The 22,578-nt window shown below is 36.2% G+C and overlaps 1 protein-coding gene across 1 annotated transcript; it reads left to right on the forward strand.

Moving 5' to 3' along the window:
• Nucleotides 1-1,675: 1,675 nt before the first annotated feature.
• On the forward strand, nt 1,676-21,634 carry LOC107671386 (synaptic vesicle glycoprotein 2A-like). The gene is given in 12 exon segments (XM_016464301.1): nt 1,676-2,054; nt 8,693-8,873; nt 9,736-9,887; nt 12,445-12,578; nt 12,695-12,784; nt 13,215-13,325; nt 14,612-14,700; nt 14,791-14,955; nt 16,532-16,665; nt 18,001-18,204; nt 18,310-18,469; nt 19,580-21,634. Coding segments are annotated over 12 exon segments (1,983 nt in total). The 3' UTR covers nt 19,764-21,634.
• The last annotated feature ends 944 nt before the right edge of the window (nt 21,635-22,578 follow it).

Consider the following 22,578-nt stretch of genomic DNA (forward strand, 5'->3'; position numbering starts at 1 on the left):
CTTTATTTTATTATATTTTATACATTTTTTACCATTTAGGTTTAATATATTTATGTTTCTGTTTTAGTTTTATTTAATACATTTAGTTCTTAAACATATTTCAGTTGGTTGCCCAAGTAGCATTTATTTTATTTTATTTTTTTAATGTTTTTTCTTTTCTTTTCTTTTGCAAAACATGCTTTAACAGTTTTAGTTAATAATAATTTCAATGAGATGAGATAAAATATGATAAAATAAAATATAATAAACACTAAAACCAAAACAAGACTATGAATGTTCTGAATGAATGAAATGCCTTTGTCCGTGTTCACTCCGTCTCGAATCGCGCTCACGGAAAGCACGAGTCTCTTCCACGGCTCGGTACGCTTGCAACTAATTTTTTTTTTGTCTCAAGCAAGAGACTGTATGACATTCACGTTACATAATTTTACAGATTTTTACGTAGAAAGGGCGACAGCGCACCGCATTAAAAGAAATGAACATTCATGTTTTAATAACTGCTGGCCAAATTCAAAAACGAAACTAAAATTAAATCATCTTCGAGAGCAAGGGGGCCCCCTGGTGTTTCGGGGGCCCTACGCAGCTTGCGTACTTTGTGTATAGGGAGGATCGGCTCTGGATGAGTATAAGTGAAAGAAATGTATTTATGTATTTTGTGTATTTTAAATATTTGTGTATTTTGAATGAAATCTTCCCTGAGTTCCCTGAGTGTGGCCGCAATGCTGATGATTTTCATCATGTGTCAGCGCTGTATCGATTAAATACTCATCAGAACCCACTTGCATGGATTTTTCTATAACAAACACTGTCTAATCAGCCCTGAAATCAATCAATATTAAAAATGATTTTCACAATGGCAGCGCAGATCTCTACTGGCAGAGTGGTGCACATGCGGAGAGAACATGCAGGGATTGTATGAGTGAGAATGAAACGACTACAGAGGACAGCATAAGGCAGATCCATGCCTGCTGCCGCCAACTGGGCCATTTCTCCCTTGGACCAACCGCTTCCGCTGATGAGCTCATAGTGCCCCAGATTCACCTTTACAGACATTTATAGCTTTACAACCATCTCCCATTATGCACTGTTTACTCTGGGTAAGAAGAGAAGCACATCAATTAGTTTTATTGGCATTTACAGCTCTGCAGTCCACATGACTGGTCTGTTTCTGTGTATTCACTTTTCAGTGCCCTGATAACGTAATAGGACTTGGGCCGAGGTGTTGAGTAGAGCAGTGCTGACAGATATCCCTGATTGCCTTTTTTTGGCTGTCACTGAGAAGGCCGAATGTCTTGCTGGCTCATTATCTTCACAGACACGGGGTGATGTGGACGCTGAGAGGTGGCCGTCCGACTGATGAACTCTATTCAGAGAGGAATACACAACAAGAGAGAGAGAAAAGAACAGGCAAATTAGATGAGAATGTGAACAAGAATGTGACGTGTTTACATGTAGTTTACAAAAAAGAAGAGCGGCGTCATTAGGAACGGGAATCGTTATTTAACGCTGTATACGTTAGATGGTTGATTGGCAGATGCCTGGTTTTTGACCTGGTAGACCATTTTCCTAGCTTGTATATCATGTATTTAATATTGTGGGGAAAATGCATTGATATGAGCAGATAAACTGTGCACAGAGCAGAAAGCCATACAAATCATGTGTTTTGCAAGTCAATATGAAAAATGATGGTTGAGCTCACAGTGACTCCACAGAAGGCCACGATGAGGATGATGAGATCTACGAGGGCGAATACCAGGGCATCCCCAGGAATGACTCTGTCGAGAAGGCCGACAGACAGGTGGGCGAAGTGGGACAGTCTCAGTTCCGGGACATGGCACAGTACGAGGGGGAAAGGAGGAAGGACCAGGAGGAGCTAGCCCAGCAGTATGAGACCATCCTCCAGGAGTGTGGCCACGGCCGCTTCCAGTGGACCCTGTACTTTGTGCTGGGTCTGGCCCTCATGGCTGATGGCGTGGAGATCTTCGTGGTGGGCTTCGTACTGCCCAGTGCTGAGAAAGACATGTGTTTGTCTGAGCCCAACAAAGGGATGCTGGGTAAGTCGAGAACAGCTCATTAGCTTTTATCTGTGGTTTCTGTTATAAAGTGCTTTAGTGCCCAATCTGCCCATCCACTTTTCACCGGAATTATATCCGGAAGTGTTCTTCTCATTCATTTTTTCCAAAGATTTAAAAAAAAATCTTTGTTAAAGAGTTAAAAGCCATGAACCAAACCAACCAGTTACAATGTGAATCAAAACACTACAACATTTGTTTTAAGTAAAAAAAGTATTTGAAAATTAGATAAAAAGACAAAGCTGTCTGTGTACTGTGATCAGGGAAAGATCACTATATTATGATTATTGTTGGCTCTTTGATAAATTGCTTGTGTTCCTCTTTTGTAAGTCTGCTAAATTCATGAATGTAAAGTACTGCAATCCCAAGAAGAATTGTGAATGATATAACCGAAATAAAAATAAAGGAATATTTATAAAACTATTGATTTAAAAATGTTGAATAATATATATATATAGACAGATATATAGAGAGTGAAAGAGAAACTTTCTGCTGATTTTTTTTTTTGGAAAATGTTTAGGATTGAAAACCTAAATGTATTGCAAATAAATGTAATGAAACTGGATTTATTTTCATGTTAAAAAAGGATTGGTTTACACAAAAATTTACAATTTTCAAACTCAAACCCTGTATGATTGTCTTTTTCTATGAAACAAAATGAAATCTTAAGTTACACTTTTCCTTACAACGAAATTGGCTGATGATATTTTACTTGTTCATGATATTTCATGGCCCTTTATTTGAGCTTAGCAATATAAATCGCCATCTGCATTTTTGGAAATGCATTATGGAAAGCAGAACCTCAGATATTCTGCCTAAAGATCTTCTTTTGTGTTGCACAGAAGATAGAAATTTCTGTCAGACTGGAACAAGTACATGTACATGTAATTTTTCATTTTTGAAAAACCAATACGGTTTAGATCCTTTGCAACATCTTAAACCAGCCTAAGCTGGTTTGCTGGTCTTATCTGGTCTAAAAAGTGCCTAAAACTCATGTAAAACCAGCCTGACCAAGCTGGAAGACTAACTAAGACCAGCAAACCAGATTAGGTATAGAAATGTATAAGATCTCTGTCCAGTGGTCATGGGAAAATAGCTTTCTGTAACATATAAACAAAATATATCTTAAGGCCAGTTTCCACTGTCATCTTGTGCCCATTTCACCATCTGTCAGTCCGTCCAGCAAGGACACACAATTCTCCATCCTGGTCAAACCCGACGCAGCATTGACGCAGTTTGAGCTATAATTAACTGACAATAGACATGCTGAACAGCACAGTGTGCTTTCATAGCTTGTTCTGACTCCTTGTGGTCAATATTCTGGTAGTCCTTTTGTATGGATGGAGTCCTTGAATATCATGTTACATATCCAAAAAACAAGGTATTATCATTATATAATGTCCACGAACATTTTGGTAGTTTTAACTGCTGTGCTCATGCATGCACACACATAAGTGTTGCTGCTCTTAGACCATATTCATTATGTTTCTTAATGTTGTCTATTTGATAAATGATCTTTTATGTGATTATTGGGACATTATTGATGTGTTTTCTTGGTTGTAAGGTTCACACCTTGGGTTATAAATGTGAGCTTGTTGTGTGCTCATGTCAGTGCTTGTTCGTTGATACACTCTGCGTGGGTCTCAGCTGAGCGTGTGTATGTGAGTGTCATTGGGGAGCAGGGCTCTTGGTCTCTCCCCTGTTACAAAACAGCCCTGACTCATGCAGAAGTGCTGTCTGCATCTCTGCTGGGTCCTAGTGCTGAAATGTTTCCATGCACACGCAGCTGCAGTTCCGCTGCAGAAATGCTTCAGCCTCTGTCACATGACACTCTCCAATCAAATCCAACAGCGTGGATGTGTGGGATGAAATAGCCCGCCGGGGGTTTGTTTCTACTGACTGCACCCAGCAGTCAACCTGCATGTTTCTCTATGGCTTTAAACGCAATGAATGAGGCCTAAACGAGAAGAAACTGCATTATTTGTTTGTGTAGTATAAAAAGTATACTATAGTATAATACGATGGATAAAATACTATTATAAATTTAAATACTACTGAAAGTAAATCGCGGCATTAAATGTTATGACAAATCAGCTGTTAGGGAGATTTTATGGTTTGATGGATTTTTATTGAATTTGTTGGATGGATTGATGCTATAGATAGATAGATAGATAGATGGCAGCAGATGCACTAAAGGTGATGCCGCTGTACCTTTGACAGCACACATTTAGCCGATTTCTCACCAGAAGACTGGGTGTTAAATGGCACATTAGTTCGGGTGTAACTGAAGAACAGAATATACAAACCTGCCACAGTCCATCGCGCTCCTCTCATCTGTGATGCATAGACACACTCGCAGAAAGGAAAAATGGCTCTATAAATAGTCTCCCGGCCCCTCCCCCGCTTTCTCTCTCTTTTTTTCCCTCACTTCCTCAACACTGTAGCCTGTGTGCTTTCCTGTCACTGTGCAGGAGAATCATAGCCTCCTCTCCCGCCCTTCCCCCTCTGCTCTCTCTCTCTCTGAGGAGGAGGAAGAGGAGGCGGAGGTCAACAGTCTCTAGGCACTTGCCCCGCCCATCCCCTCTCCTCCTTCTCTGAGACCCCTGTGACATAATGCAGGTGGCCCCGCCCACTCGACCATCACCTAGCCCTAATTGGCTGGGTCGTGTAGCATCAGTGTTGCAGCAGTAGCGTGAAACACAGACCTTCCCTTTAAATTCAAGACACGTGGTTAACCGCGAGTGTGGCCGTGTTTATTAATGCTGTCAGGTGAGCGAGTTGTGTAAAATCACACAGCACATGTGTTGTCATCTCTATTGTTCAGGTCTCCCTAGCAAATGTTCTCTGCAGCACTGCCTATGAAGGTCATAAACAGGCCTGCATGAGTGCAGAATTCAGAATAAAGTGCTGTAGAGTTCCACAGAATGCAAGCGCTGTACACATTGTTTATGGAATATTATTGAGAATATGAATCACCTTGTCTATAGTATACACTAAACAAAACAATAAAAAAAAAATTGTATAATGTGAAGTTGTTCTTTAACAATTAAAACAGCATTTAATACAACAAAAATATGCAAAAATATATATATATTTTTTTTGTCTTGTTTTCTAGGAAAATATCATTTTATTGTTTATTTAAATATATATATATATATATATATATATATATATATATTCATAAATGCTAAAATGTATAATGCATGTATTCATAATGTATGTTAAATACATTATATCTTTTCATATATAACTGTAATTAAAAACCTAAAATTGCAGGTGTTGTGCAATGCAGGGTAATGCATAATACTTTCTAACAATAAATAGATTCATATTATAAATGTATCATAAATGTGGTTACAATTATTCATAAGATCATATACGATACATTATAAGAGGCATTACAGTGCATATTTAATCCTTTAAAAACACTTCATAATGCATTATATATAAATACTTCAAGTAAAGTGTTACCAATTTTTTTGCAGTGTAAACAGTTTTTGCCAGTAAATGCTTTGACAGATTCACCATTGTCTTTGTGTTGTTTTGCATTACCCATTATTTTATCCCATCAAATTCAACCCAGATTGCAAACACAACTTTCTGCTGCTAATAAGAGAGCACAGAGCGGTCTTGTCATATTTAAATCCCAATGTCCCATTTTAGTGTTACTCCTCTCCGCTAATGCATTGCCCAATGGACACAGCTCTTCAGTCAGAGGTGCTGAGAGCCGCGGGTATGTCCTGTGCAGGGTTTGTGCAGTGTAAGCCGATGGGCCCTGGAGAGGAGGGGTTGAGATAACAGACCCCTGTGCTGCATTGCAGTGATGCCTATCAAGGCTCATCATCACGGCTGTCCGCCATAGTGGCCCATTATGAGGCCAATGTGAGAGAAAAGTAGTGCTGACAGCTGCCTCACAAAGTCAGCTTTAATGCTACTTCAACATTTGCAGCACCATCTTAAACACCTGCAGATCTTGCAGAAACACCAGACACCAGCACAGATGCTCATCAGAGTATAGCTGTTGGTTCTGATGGTGAAATGAAGAGAACTGTTTATAAATGCAATTCATTCAGTACTGAAAGGTATTACTAAATGTAGTCCAATATAGTTAAAAATTAAAAATAATCTGTTTTACCCAATATGTGTGTACAGTTTATATATATACTAATCATAACATTTAAAGAGGTGATTTATGTTAATGCCATATTTCTTGCCAAAATACATGTAAAAAAATAAATGCAAGAATTTTTTTTTTTTTTTTTTTACATTTAAAAGTTATTATTAAGATATATTTTTATGTAATTTCTTTTTTTGTGTGATTATTAAATATAATATATATCAATGTTTAATTTTTAATATATAGTATACAATTTAATGGACTCTAGGAAATATTTTGTTTATTGGCAGCATGTTTGCCAGGTCCAAGAATAATTGACAGCCCAAAACCAACTTTAAAACCCACTCAACAGGACTAAAAAATACCAATTTTCCAGTTGACATCTGCAGGGATTTAAAATAAACAGTTAGATTTTATGAAGCCTGTGTTTTACATTTTATTAGGAAGATTTTAGTTAGACTACTTTATATGTAGTATGTGAATATTTCACTATTTAATCTGTATTTTATATCTATAAAGTTACTTATTTTATTTATACGAATAAATATGAAATATTAAAAATATTAAATATAAATTTCATATGTAAAATATGAAATATAAATATGAATAACACTATCACAAAATGTTTTTGCCTTAAAACACATATTGACTTACCAATCTTTTAAAAAACTTTTTTTCATACATTAAATTTAAATCCTTTACATACTGAACTCATGATCATTATTAATAGCCTATATACTTTGTTCTCTTTGCTTCACTCTTTTTCTTTACACATTCACTCTTGTTTTATCTGCACACAAGCATCAGTGTGCAATCAATTAACCTGCCTTGAAGTTCCTGATGTGGGCAAAATATCCAAATTTGGATATTTTCAGTGGAGTTTTTGTGAGTTCCAGGGGCTGAATTTTAAACGTGATGTATAAAATCCCCCAAGATGCTGTTTGCTCTGATATGCATTATCAGCTGTTAGACCTTTTATTAAGACGTGTGTGCCTTTCCAAATCATACCCATTCAATTGAATTTGCCACAGGTTAACTTCACTTGAAGTGTAGTAATATCTACAAGCAAAATGAATGCTCCTGAGCTAAATTTCAACCGTCCCAAATATATAGAGGGATACTTATACCAGAATACTTATGCAATGGAATCATTTTATTTTTTTATTTTTAATACATTTGCAAAGATGTTAAAAACCTGTTTTTTTGCTTGACAATTATGGTGTATGGAGTGTAGATTGTTGTGGAAAAAAACTAATTTAAAGCAATTTAATATAAGGCAGCAACAAAACAAAATGTGAAAAAAATGAAGGGGTATGAATACATTCGCAAGGCACTGCATCTCTCTCTCTCTCTCTCTCTCTCACTAAAAAAAAAATATATATATATATATATAATTTAATGATGCAATTTACTTTCAGTGCCATGATATTTCTGGCCAAAATACATGTAGAATATATGTACACGAGAAAATATACTTTTTAAATTTAAGTATATATTTTGTCTATTCCTTCAAATGCCACAAATGCAAGAAAATACATTTTCTGTGAATGCAAAATGTATTTTTTTTTTAATATATTTTGGACTATTTATAGGGCAAAATGGATAAAAAATATATCACTAATATAAATTACCTGTATATATTTATATATATATATTTCTGAATAAATTCTAAATGTATGACTAATATAGACATAATATATAATATAATACATACATAACATCTATATTAGTGATATATTTCTGTTAATTCTTTTTGTATATTTTAAAATATATTTAAAATATATTTCTGAAAATATTATAGAGTGATTTGAGACTCCCATGCAAATCACATAAGGAGCAGAATATTTACGTTATTGTCAATATAGAGGTTTCCATTTCAGTTAGGATGTTGCCTATATAGGCTGCAGATAGTAAGACAGCTCATTAGGTTTTGGAACAGAGCCATTGTGTTTTGGATGCTGGTGCGCTCAACTAGCTTCACCAACAAGACCCAAGGTGTGAAATGATGTTAATCAGATGTGAAAGAGCAATATCTGAGGAATATCATTTTCCTTGGGTCATTCATATTGCATCCATGGATGATTCACTGCTTTCTGATTGTCGTGACAGGCATCACATCCATGCCAGCGGTGCCAGCGGTCTGCTGTGGTGCTGCCGGGTGACGTCTGTCTGTGTTCACACCCGCAGTCACATGACCAGCTGGAGCTGTGAAAGAGTCGTCAGTGTGAATTCACTAACCAAAGAAATCCTCGCACACGAACAAAAGACAAATTAATTTTAGCTCTCAGGCACAAAACAATGAAACTGTTCCATTCTATAAAAGAAGCACAACTTTGGCATTTTAATCGTATTTTGGCTCCAGTTCCAGAAATGTCATTTTATCCAACATATCGGTCACTTTGATTTACTGTCTGTATGGAGTATCACAGTGAGTTATCCTGATTGGGACAGGACGCTGGTACGGTTATTGATCGGCCTGTCTCTCTGTGTCTTTCTCTCGCAGGTCTAATTGTGTATCTGGGTATGATGGTGGGTGCCTTTGTGTGGGGAGGTCTGGCTGACAGAATCGGCCGCAGACAGACCCTTCTTATCTCTCTCTCCATCAACAGTGTCTTTGCTTTCTTCTCCTCCTTTGTCCAAGGATACAGCTCTTTTCTGTTCTGTCGTCTGCTCTCCGGTGTGGGGTAAATGCACTTTTCACACTACCTACAGTCTACCAACATTTATTATTATTATTATTATTATTTAAAAAATTTTTTTACTTCCATTAGCTGTCAAGTCACAACATTTCTATTTTTCTTTTAAATATTTTCATCTATTATTTCTTTTTTATTTTATTTCAACTTTATTTCAGTTAACAAAAAACGATTTTTAAATAGTTTTAGATTTTGTTAGCAATAACAACTATGATACATTCTAAAAATATATATTTCGAAGTTGTAAATAAATAAAGAAAATAATGGAGTATGTTTTGCAAGAAAAAACTTTATCAGTCTTTCTACTTCAAAATTTCATGTTTAATTCAATGTTTTACTTGCCGTTTCTTTGTCATGTTTTTTTTTTTTTAATTTACTAAAAATAGCAGTGAAAATAGTTTCATAACTAGCAAATCCTAATTAAATTCTACACCAATTTTTTTCAGAGTATATTATAAAAAATTTTGAAATATGGTGGAAGAACTTATTTTCTGAATGTATATAATTTATTAAAATATTATATTTAATCAATTAAATGCACATTTCTGTAGGTGGCTTTTTAAACACCAATTAATAATATACATATCATCTAATGATTCTGGAAATACCCCATATATACTATGTGTATGACCATGTTTACTGGTAATATATAATGTAAAAACAGCAGTTACCTTATTTTTTATTTCGTTCTGTTTTAATTCTACTTCCTGAAATTTTTACTAGCTCTGAAAATTGTAATGGCACACGAAATATTAAACTATTATGTTTAATATTAAATCAGATATTTTACATTTTTAAAAATGATGCACAATATCCTAATACTGGAGTCCCTCTCTGTTTCATGCTGTAGAATCGGTGGCTCTATTCCCATTGTGTTCTCGTATTACTCTGAGTTTCTGGCTCAAGAGAAGCGTGGTGAGCACTTGAGCTGGCTCTGCATGTTCTGGATGATTGGAGGCATCTACGCTGCTGCCATGGCCTGGGCCATCATTCCCCACTATGGTAACCATCCCGCTCACATTGTTTAGGTTGAGTGCTGTAGCTTAATGGTTAATTGACCTCGGCTTTTAGCTGGAAGGTTTTAGATACATTAATTGAACTATCACCACCGTGCCCTTGAGCAGGGCATTTAACCTCAGGTAACTAACTCCACAGGGGACTGAACCGGTAACTTAAGATGGAGATGTCACAGAAAGTAATTCCACCAATTAAGGGTTTAGGGACAATATGAAGTGGTTCTAAATCTCATCAGCTTATCTTCAAAAGTATGACATGATTTTAAAAGCCTAGTTGCCATGAATATCAGAAATGTCAGTCACTTGAGTGTCGTAATTAGAAAGACTGTAGTCTACACAATTTATTAGTTGTAAATTAAGTGGTATTTTTAGCATTAGCTTTTTAAAACGTTTACAGTCAAAAATGGAAACAATTTGATATCTTGAATTATTTTGGATATTTTATGACTTTGTAAATGTGCATTCAGCGCAGGGTCAGAAATTAATAGGGGCTTGGGGCAAAAATGCCACCAAAATCAATAAAAATGCCCCCTAAATTCAAGATACTCAGGGCTCCAGACTGCGCCTAAAACGGTCACATTTGCGACCAAAAATATTAGTTTGCGAGTGATATTTTTGCCATTGGCATCTGTATAAATTGACATGTTATGATTTAAAAATGTGCATGTAATTCCTGATAGTTTTGCGATCACATCTTTTATGTTGATGTAATAAACTGAGACGAGGCGCATCAAAGTTTTAGAGGAAAAACAGTCCTCATCTCTGCCGAACACCAGCGTTGACGGCACACTTGCTAAAAGCAGGCATCAGAGAGGGCGAAAATGACGGAGAGACGTGCGACTGCGAAGTAAAAGTGCAGACAATCAGTCTATTTCGAGTACAACTTGAACAAACTACAACAGGTAAAACTGTCAGCTGTGTGGACATTAACAATATCGGTAACAATTCTCGTTTATAATCGATAATAATATGGCTGCTTGTTATCAAGATCTCTAGTCTACATGCTGTGTTTTGTTAATGCTGTGAACTTCATATTATTTGTAGCGCGCTTTGCCATCCAGTAATCGCAATAAGCTTTGTGCTCTGTTACCTTTTAATTAAACAAATTATCAGCTTTAAAATTCTGCCAAATTCGTAATGAAATTCAAACAATAAATACAGTTTTAGCACTCTTGAATTAAACGCATGAGCGATTCGCCTCAGTTCAAGCGGCACGTGAATCCGTCATATCTTTCTCTTTACTACTATAGTATGAAATAAACATGAATGGACATCAAAAGGTGTATTATAAGATAACCTACAGTACATCTTACTGAAATGTCTCATGTAATCGCTCATTCAGTGTTTCAAACTGCGGAAAAACGAGTAAAGCTTGTAAACAATGCCATGTAACAATCATTTACCTCAGAATAACCATTCGGCGTCCATAAGCTCATCAGTCAGCTAGAAACAATAACTATAAATAGGAGCATTTATGCGCTATATTGCATATTCATAGTTTTACTTAACCTGTTGTCTACATGATAACAAAGAATGCAAGGAGCTAAAGATAAAATTCAACACCTTCTATAAAATTGCATGTTACTAATGAACAGACTGGATGTGTGCAAGACATATGACAACATTTATAGGATGCATTGAGGAGGAGCCCAAACTACACTCAATGACCAAGTGATGCTGACATAGTTATGGACCTGATATTGGCACAGATTCTGTGTAATAAACAATTCTTTGTGACTGTATATAGTTCTCAGTTTGGAAAAGACATTTAGTTCCCACTTTAAGTGAACCTTAGTTCCCATCTACAATATGAATTAAAATGCTGATAAAGACAAGAAAAGATGACTGAAATGTTAAATTGTTAAAAAATTTATAAATAAATAAAACCCATTTATTCTGTGGCGCTTAAAAAAATTATTTGGCAGCTAATTTTGTTTCTTATAGGAGCCAATGGCTTCTTAACTGATTTTTTGTCTGGAGCCCTGATACTGTACTGGGGCAAAAACTGCCTCTGCTCAATTAAACGAAATCGATTACGACTGTCATGAAGTGTACAAAAAAAAAAAAGTGAAAATGCATGAAAGGGCATTTCATTTAGTTCCTGTTTTTTATTGGTATAATTTGTATACTTTATGTCAGCTGTTTGAAATTTCACCAATCTAATAACATCATGCAATAATTACAGCTTTAAACAGAATAAACCATCATTAAACATGCTGTAAATGCCACGTCAGATGCAGCTTCTGTGCCACCTTTGACTTTTCTTGATGTTAATAATTATAATTTTATAATAATAATTATAACGATCATTTTGTTGGTAACAACCTATAGTATTCTAATTGATTGATTGGATTAATTGAATAAATATAGAAATTTGACACATAAAGACAACACAGATATATTTAATAGGTAAAAGTTACCATTACAAAGGTAAAAAATGACCCTGGAAGTTAATTCCAGTGGGCAAAAGTTAATTTCTGAGCCTGAGCCATATATTACTCAACTAACTAGTTGAGTAATATATGCCCTTTCCTTTTAACCAGGCTGGAGTTTCCAGATGGGCTCAGCCTACCAGTTCCACAGCTGGCGAGTGTTTGTACTGGTGTGTGCGTTCCCGGCCGTCGCCGCTATCGCTGCGCTGACCACCATGCCAGAGAGCCCACGCTTCTTCCTGGAGGTTAGTGACGTCCCACATCCCGGCTTGGATCTGTGTTTTTGGTTCATGCTGTAGGAAAAATGTGCAGAATACGTTTGTATGAAGATGACTTTGCTGCAGTGTGTGTGTTTTAACAGAACGGAAAACATGATGAAGCATGGATGATTCTGAAACAGGTCCATGACACCAACATGAGGGCCAAGGGCTACCCGGAGAGGGTTTTCTCTGTGAGTAGCGCTTGATTCACTATCAGAAAGAACAATAACATTAGGACGGAAGTGATCTGTGGAAATCGGCGGAATTTTAATTTCTCAGTATGAATTAGAAATGAATTATGCAGCCACGCTAATGGGTTCCCATTTATCTGGCCGAACTGGAGTCAAATTGGCTTTCATGCACATTTAATGAAGGTGAATAAAGTTATTATTTAGATGTAAATTATTTTGGTACCGTAAAGGACATTTTACTGTTATGGGCCCTGCAGCGATTAGCATTGTAAATCTTAATCTTGCCGCTTAACTAGACACGGCTCACCTCTCATTGTCAAGTAGTTAATATAGGCTATTCATGAGCAGATTCCCACCAATTAACCACACAAAACTGAGAATATCACTAAAGTATTAAGGCACGTTTTGAAGCATGCTGTGAAATCCCCAGGTCACCACTATTAAGACGGTGAAACAGATGGATGAGTTGGTTGACATGGGTGGAGACGCCACAGCCTGGCATCAGCGCTGGAGGATCAAGCTGACCAACCTCTTCCATCAGGTAGAGTACCATAAACACTACCATATGAACTTTTAATTTCAAATGATCTACAGAGGACATATTCTATACTTTTACACATTTTATTTTATATCAGTCAAGGTTTCTTGCACCAAAAAGTCATCATTTGATTGTACACTTCCCATTCAAAAGTTTGGTGGCAGTAAGATTTTTATTTATTTTTTAATTAACACTTTTATTCAGCAAACATGCAATAATTGATCATAAGTGACAGAAAAGACATGTATAATGTTACAAAAGATTTATATTTAAATGCTGTTCTTTTGAAAATTCTATTCATCAAAGAATCCTGAAAAAAAAATGTGCCATGGTTTCCACAAAAATATTAAGCAACACCAGGTTTAAAACTATTAAAACCAAATTTGTTAACTAAAAAACAAAATAATAAATAAATAAATAAAATATTACATGAAAAGCTAAACAGAAATTAGAAATGTTGCCTTGGCAACTAACTAAAAGAAGTTTTCTTTGAAACTAAAATTACTAACTGGAAATACAGTAAATAAAAGTTAAAACTAGGGTTGCAAAGGGGAGGAAACTTTCTTTCCAAAAATCCCTGGAATATTCCAAAAAATCCTGAAAAGTTTCCAAAATTTCTGGAATATTTCCCAAACTAAAACCGAAATAAAAAAAAAATTTAATCCAAATTATAATATTTAAAAAGAACAAAGACAAAAGCACATAACAAAATTACTAAAAAATACTAATTCAAATTAAAAGTAAAAACTGAAAATAAAAATAAAAGCTAATTCAAAACATTAATAAAAACTATCATAGTACATAAATAATAATAAAATAACACTAAGCAGCACAACTGTTTTCAACATTTAATTAAAAAGAAATATTTATTGAGAACCAAATCAGCATATTAGAATGATTTCTGAAGGATCAAGTGACAGGCATACTGTATTTTTGAATAAATGCAGCCTCGATGAGCTTAAGCGACTTCTTTCAAAAACATTTTTTTTTTAAATAGTATTTTTGTATATGTATAGTATTTACTTTAAATGACTGTTGTTATAATTAGCTAACATTTTTGCATTAAATAAATAATAATGCCCTCACCGATTAGTTATACTAAATAGGCATTGATATGTAAATGCAGCTGGTCATATGGTAACATGCTTATGTCTTAGTGACACTGTAACCATGGTGATTCTGATAGACACATATTTGCAGCTCAGGTTCCATAAATTGTAAACAATGAAGTGTGTACAGTACTTTGAACTCAAAATCCTGTCTTCCAATTGTTTATCTTGGGTTTCCAGGTGTGGGGCAACTTCCTGACAGTGTTTAATCCAGAGTACCGGAGGATCACCTACATGATGATGGCTGTGTGGTTTTCCATGTCCTTCAGGTAAACTACACTGAACTACATGCATTTTCCAATCCATCCAATGATTTGTCCCTCTGCATTGTTTCATGTTTTGTTGCTCTCTGTCTCCAGCTACTATGGGCTGACTGTTTGGTTCCCTGACATGATCAAATACCTGCAGAAACAAGAGTACTCCTCACGCACAAAGGTCTTCATCAAAGAGAAAGTGGAGCATGTGACCTTTAACTTCACCCTGGAGAACCAGATCCACCGGAATGGAGAGTACTTCAACAACAAGTAAGCGCCGCTCATAGGCAGTATGGCAAACATATTTCAGTAAATAGGCCTGACCTTTGTATAAAAGGTGAATTGTGTTGTGGCATTTTGCTTGCTTTTTAAAGGCATATTCCAGATTAAATGCCTCTAACAGCATGCCTCTGTTTTTCTTATGTTTATGGCAGAATTCAACTAGGACAATGGAAATTGATTGCTATTAGCATCTATAATATATTGAGTTTTCATTTTAATTTAAGTTCTATAAATTTTGTGTACTTTTTGCATTTTTGTTTAAAATATTTCTGTATACTGTAACTTTATTTTGATTTTAGTTTTAGTCATTTTAGTACTTCAGACTTAACCTTTAAGTTTAGGGTTTTCATCTAATATTTCAGCTTTATTTCAGTTAACAAAAATTATTTTTATTAGTTTTAAATGTAGTTGCAATAACAGCCCTGATCATACAGTGTATCCTTTTTAGAAAGACAATCCCAGAGTGTGTTGCTAAAAATCACGTGATGGCAGATGAGTTGAGATGATGTTAAGTTTATTATTTGCTTTGTACTGTATATTACTTTATTTCTCTGTTGTAGTTTGTTTAATTGTTTTGGTGCTTAAAGGTGGGGTAAGCGATTTTTCAAAAACGCTTTAGAAAACTGATTCGGGCCAAGTAGCAAAACAAACTTGTAGCCAATCAGCAGTAAGGGGCGTGATGTGGCGGAAAGAGAGTTCAGTGCACATGACGGACATTAGCGAGCTGAGCGACAGACAGATAGAGATGGCGGATAAAAAACAAAAGAGGAAAACGACTGCGGAACAAAATAAGGCTTAAGGCAATAAGGCAAGAAGTAGGACCCGTGTAAATATCGGATCAGCTTTCCAGCGCTGGAGAGAACTCAAGGAGCAGTAGGCCTGCGATCGGATGCCGAGGTTTCTTCTCGATAGGTGAGCAACACCGCGTCTGCGTCGCAACAGCTAAAGTCTGTCTAGTACACTGGACGTGACAAAGCAACCGTTGAAAATCATTTGAAATTTGTGTCAATACGTCATGAATAGAATGCAGCAGCAGTTTTCTGTCGGGGATTTGTCGTGTCGTGCCGCGCCGCATCCAGTGTAGACCATAGATATGTATATATATTTTTTGTGAAGACAGCATCACTGATTATAATGAGTTCCATAGTATTTTGTCACGCCGCGCCACTCGCGTCCGGTGTAGACACGGTGTAACATTGGTTTTGCTTTGTTTCACAGAACTAATCGTTGCCTGGGTTGCGTACGTATGTGTGGGCCGGAGCTATCAAAATAGGGGCGAGACCCTTTTGGTGTAGGGGCGTGTTTGTTTTGGTGATTTCAAATGTCAACATTGGCTACCAGAAATCACTTACCCCACCTTTAATATTATTTATTTTTGATCTGTTTTATGTATAATGTTTCATGTTTACCACAGGACAAACAAAATGTGTGTTCACCAGCTTTATCCTTTATACAATTAGATTTACATTGTCTATTTTTATTTGGGCCACTTTGTAGAAGCTAAAGGAAATCTGAATACTTCTAAGCAATTTCTTTGGGAATTTGTTTCTCTTTGTCATTAAAGGTTCTTGAATCTGAAGATGAAGTCTATGGTATTTGAAGACTCTCTGTTTGAGGAATGCTACTTTGAGGATATCACGTCAAGCAACACCTTCTTCAAAAACTGCACCTTCATCTCCACCCTCTTCTACAACACAGGTGAGAAGACCACAGGTTACACCCTCCTAGCTATAAACAAATATAGTGCTGCTGTTGAATGTCGAGTGAGATTTACACATTCAGCCGTATACAATAATTGGATTTCATCTGTAGTCGTTCAAAGCTTTGAACCTTTATAAGAAGACACTCGTATATGACATGTTTTTCTTCGGTTAAAATGGCTCTAGTTTCTAGAGCTATTGAATGCATTGAAAATGTTTCAGGTATCCTAGCAACACCAGCTCAGATTCTTCCTCTGCCTGTCTGTGAAGGAATGACAATCTGCTTTTCCTGATTTAGTCATACTGGGCGTTTAGGATTGTTTCTCTGAGCAGCTTGCAAATGAATGATGAGACTAAGAAACAAAGGCTCTGTTCCAAAACCTAGTACGCTGCCTACCTAGACAGCATTGTAATGTTTACATGAATGCATTTGCAGATGCTTTTATCCAAAGCAACTTCCATTGCATTAGATCATAATTTACTTATCCTCATGTCATTCCAAACCTGTATACATTTCTTTCTTCTGTAAAACACAAAAGAAGATATTGGTAACCAAGCAGTTTCAGGTCCCATTGACTTGTGTGGACTTTTCCTTTAAGGTGTATTTTATAAGTTCATGCATCATAGGCATGCAAAAATAGTTTTTTCAAAAGGTAAGGGCAAATCCCAGAGTGCACTGCAATGAGCTAAATGAATAAATTAATCCAAGATGGCAATGACTATAATATCCATATACTGTGTGAATGACCGTTGGAAGGCAGTAGACGGCTTACAAGGTTTTAGTATAGAGGTAAATGTTGCAATTTCTTTCTGTCCTCTGCGTCATGAAGTAGCTCAATGCATTAGACCACATGCATAAAGATGTTATCTGTCTACTGATTCTAGGGTGACCATATGTCCTCTTTTTCCCAGACCAGACTTGGCTGTGATTTCTAAGTTGTCTAAAATGTCCAGGTTTTTCTTTGTTTTCTTATTGTTTTCATACTTGCTGAAGGTAATGACTGAACAGTGGTTTGACCAATAGTGTGCAGGCATTGTACATAATCAACCAATCGTGGCATGTAATAAGGTGGTATCTACAGAGAACGGTCAAAGCAATGCACATATGTGTACATATAATGTATAAGAACTGTAGAGAGCATGTCAATAGGAAAGCAAAGCCAAAACCCGGCAATTTAGAAGTCCCGGCAAGGACATGTCTAGAAAAAAGAGGACGTATGGTCACCCTATTGATTCTTACAGCAGTCTGACCTAGAAACGCTTACCTACTTTAACTGGTGTAATGGAGGAATAGCTGCTGCATTGGTTAACAAGAGCCCTCATCTGTTTTTAGACTTGTTCAAGTACCGGCTGATCAACAGCAAACTCATCAACAGCACCTTTCTGCATAACAAAGAGGGCTGTATGCTGGATTTCAGCGATGAGAACAACGCCTACATGATCTATTTTGTCAGCTTCCTCGGCACACTTGCCGTCCTGCCCGGGAACATTGTGTCAGCTCTGCTCATGGACAAGATCGGACGTCTAAGAATGCTGGGTAAGAAAAACAAGCTGCATCAGTGCAATTTTTGGAGCGCAGAATAATATGAAGCCTTTTTAAAAAATAATAAACATTTGTTCTCACTCTCGTCATTTGGTGCAGCGGGTTCCAGTGTGATTTCCTGTGTCAGCTGCTTCTTCCTGTCATTTGGAAACAGTGAATCCGCTATGATCGCCTTGCTCTGTCTATTTGGGGGCATCAGTATTGCGTCATGGAATGCCCTGGATGTGCTAACGGTGGAGCTGTACCCCTCGGACAAGAGGTGGGTCAAGCTCATATTTCTGTGATTATTGTGCATCTATCACAATTGTCCCCTTTTCTCTCTGTACATGTGTATTAAACAGTTATCTCAATACGTATTTGGGCACTTACACCACACTTTACAACATATATTTGTCAAGGAATTAGATAAAAACAAGATTCTCTTCTCCTTTAATTAAAATATTTTCTTACTGTCTGAAATGACTTGAAAGATTAATAGATCAAATGTATGTCAGTAATTCTGTGCTGCATTGCCACTGCAGTGCAGATCAAATACATAATAATTTAGGGCTTATCTAAAAATTCTCAGTCAAAATGAATGAAGTCTCAGTGGTTCTGCCACAAAGTGCTATGTGTTATTTCTAAGAAAATATTTTGACAGTGCCTGCTTAACAATATGTGCTCTTTAGCACCCCTAAGAGTTCAATCGCTGAACAATCGTTTTATTTCAGAAATGTTTTAGAGACATTTACAGGGTTATGAAAGATCTCAAATAACTTTCTATTTAGCAAAGAATCCTGAACAAATGTATCCGCGTCCACAAAAATATTAAGCAGCTGTTTTCAACATTCATAATTGTATGAAATGGTTCTTCAGCATATTACACTCTTAAGAAATAATGGTTCCAAAAGTTGTTGTTTTTTTGTGATCAGACTTTTAGAGAAGAACCATTTCATTTTTCTTAGAACATTTTTCCACTGTAAAGAAGCACTTGTGTAATGGAAAGGTTCCATGGTTGTTAAAGCTTCTTTGTGGAACCATCAGTGACAAAACATTTTTTAAATATAGAAAGATTTCTGAAGGATCATGTGGCACTGAAGACTGGAGTAACGATGCTGAAAATTAGTCTAAGATAAATTACATTTTAAAATATATTTAAAATAGGAAAAAAAGTTATTTTAAATTCTAATTATATTTCACAATATTACTTTTTTCGTTTTTGTTTTTTTTTAGCAAATAAATGGAGCCTTGGTGAGAATAAGAGACTTCATTCAAAAATCGTCAAAAATGTGACCGCCCCTAAAACTTTTGTACAGTAGTGTAGATATATAGATAGATAGAAAGATGAATTTATGATCCAATTTATGTCATTTTTAATCTTTTTCCACAGAACTACAGCCTTCGGGTTTCTGAACGCCCTCTGTAAGTTAGCTGCAGTTTTGGGTATAAGCATCTTCCAGTCGTTCGTGGGCATCACTAAAGCGGTGCCCATCCTCTTCGCCTCAGGGGCTTTGGCAGTCGGAAGCTTCTTGGCCCTCAAGCTCCCTGAGACTCGTGGTCAGGTGCTTCAATAGTGCAGCGTTCCAGCATGCAGGTGGCGGCGTTTGAGTTTGACCCTGTCCGTGAGTGAGCAATGCTGGAAGCAGCCGAAACAAATCCCACATTTACAGATATCTTCATTCCTCCAAAATGTGCAATTGTATTATTAATTCGTTTTAATTTGATTTCATTCAAATCTACATACATAGATATGCTACATGCATAGAGTTTCACTATCTCACAGGAAGACCATGTGTGCGTGTGTAGAAAAACTGACATGTTAAACACATTCCAGCTTTGCGTTATGGAATGAATGTGAAATTTAATTTGTGAAATGTTCATTTTGACTTTCCCTTTAATCTTCATCCAAGCCATCACGTGATTTGAAAACCATCACTGAGGACCCGGGAAATCGGTAGGTAGATATATTTGAATGGACAGTGTTGATCTAGTGGTGCTGGTGATGGTTAATGTTGTTGCTTTACTCTAGTCCGTTGTGTCCCAAGAACTTAAAAAATGTGTGATCCCGTAATTGTGTGCAACGTCTGCTCAAGCACTCCTCACTTTTGAGATGTTTTAATGCATTAACACTGACATCACATTACTATAGACAGTGGTTCGCTCATTTTTGGTTTTACTCCATCTGAAGAATTCGGTTGTTCTTTCAAAATGTCTGATTATTGATGGTGTTGTGCATGAAATTAAGTGTGACGATTCATAAGAATATGCTTGAAGATAGTGAACATAACCGATGAAAGTGCTCTGTATTGTGCTACTCTACCTATGATTCTTTGGACATGATGTAAAATATGAGCTAAGTGACATGATGGGTTATCATTTGTATGATTTAGTATGCCATTATTCATATTTTGCATTATTGTTTTATGCTATCAATATAGAGTTTGTGTTCCTATTGAGATCAACAGAGTAGCTTCAGTTGTGTCGCTTTTGAATGTGCGCAAACATTGAGACGAACGTTACATTCGGTTTTCATACAAAAAATCCATTTAACACATACGAAAAACTAAAATAAATAAATAAATGAAGCACAATGTGATTTGATTAAACTGTCAAAAACAATAGTTTTATTTTGATGATTGTCAATTATGTATTGAATATAAATATATAAAAATTAGCTGTAATTCAAGTCTGTCTGTTTGAACACTCAAACTATTATTAAATATACCAACATATATATAAGAAAAGATATTTACATGTTCAAATGTTGAACTAGTATCAACATATGTCTTAGATTCCATTTGATGTATGTATATACAGTTTATCTGTTCATTAGTGGATTTCATTTTTTTTTATCAAAGCAAATATATATATATAAAAAAATGACTGAACAAGTCAATACACTGATTTGCAGCACACACAAATGCCCTCCTTCACGTTTTCTCTTGTGTTCTTGTAAAGAAACAGAGGTATCCGTCTGTGTGTGGGTGTGTGTGTAAGAATGGAAGTATGTGTGCTTGCATGTGAAATGTTGAGTGTTCTCTGAATATTTGTATTTATTTATATAACTGTTTATGAGAGTTTGATTTTATAGTATTTTTTACTTTGAGTATCTGTAGAAACAGATGCAGGGTGAATTTTTTGCTGTATCATTGTTGACCTGATGTTCAATTCTTTGGTGACTTGGTAGCAGTAACTGAATATAGCATCAAAAAGAAGCGAAAGTCAAAACCCAATGGATTTTAAAAATGAAGCAACATTTGATGGGAAGCAAAAGCAACTTGTCCAATTCTGCTACATTTTACCAAGCACAATTAATACTAGTTCCATGGAATATCATGGAAAACTGGTTCAATAACCAGATACTGAAGCAAAAAAGACAAAACCCCCTCTGGCTGGAAGCTATATTTCCGCCCTGTTGCTTGTAAACACAGCCAGCGCTTACACGTTTTTGGTGTCATTCAATGTTCTTTACTGCCATTTTGTAGGATAGCAGCCATATTATGTTCTCAGAGTAGACACACAATACAACCTACCATTTTTAGATTTAAATATACTTTAACCAAAGTGGTTACCGAACACAAACTATATAGTAACTTTCAAGCGCTCAAAATGTTTATAACAGCCTTACTGCTCATTTCAATTGGAGGAAGTGGCATTGCGATGGGCCACGCGTCACGTCGTTTAAAAATTCAACTGTTCTAGAAGCTGCCATCCCTGCCGTGACCGTCGGTCACCAGTAGTGTCACAGATGCTGTAGTGACAATCTTTATGTGTGCCATGTGTGACCGTGCGCATCTTTAATTATCAAATATTTTCTACTTCCTCGGTTTGTACTGGCAGATCTCCCATCACGGCACAGACAAAAACGTGATTTGTAATACATCGACGTTCTAGCAGGGTGCGGCGATCCAAGCAGAAAAAGGATATGAAAAACAAACCATTTTGAGACTTATAGACAGACATATCTCTCAATCAGGTGTTTTACTCAGATGGGACGCACTTAATGCTCTTGCAAACGTTTAAAGGGTTAGTTCACCCAAAAATTAATATTCTGTCATTAATTACTCACCCTCATGTCGTTCTAAACCCGTACGTCCTCCGTTCATCTTTGGAACCCAAATTAAGATATTTTTGATGAATTCTGAGACCTCTCTGACCCTCCTATAGACAGCAATGTAATTACCACGATCAAGGTCCAGAAACGTAGCAAGGAGATCGGTAAAATTATCCATGTGACATCAGGGGTCCAACCGTAATTTTACGAAGCTGCGAGAATACTTTTTGTACGCAAAGAAAACAAAAATAATGACTTTATTCAACAATTCGTCTCCTCCGTGTCACCCTGGTGCCATTTTGGAGAGTATCCACTGACACGTAAATCCACGTAAA

This window comes from Sinocyclocheilus anshuiensis, unplaced genomic scaffold (assembly GCF_001515605.1).
Source record: "Sinocyclocheilus anshuiensis isolate Anshui unplaced genomic scaffold, SAMN03320099.WGS_v1.1 scaffold552, whole genome shotgun sequence".
In the NCBI taxonomy this organism is placed as follows: Eukaryota; Metazoa; Chordata; class Actinopteri; order Cypriniformes; family Cyprinidae; genus Sinocyclocheilus; species Sinocyclocheilus anshuiensis.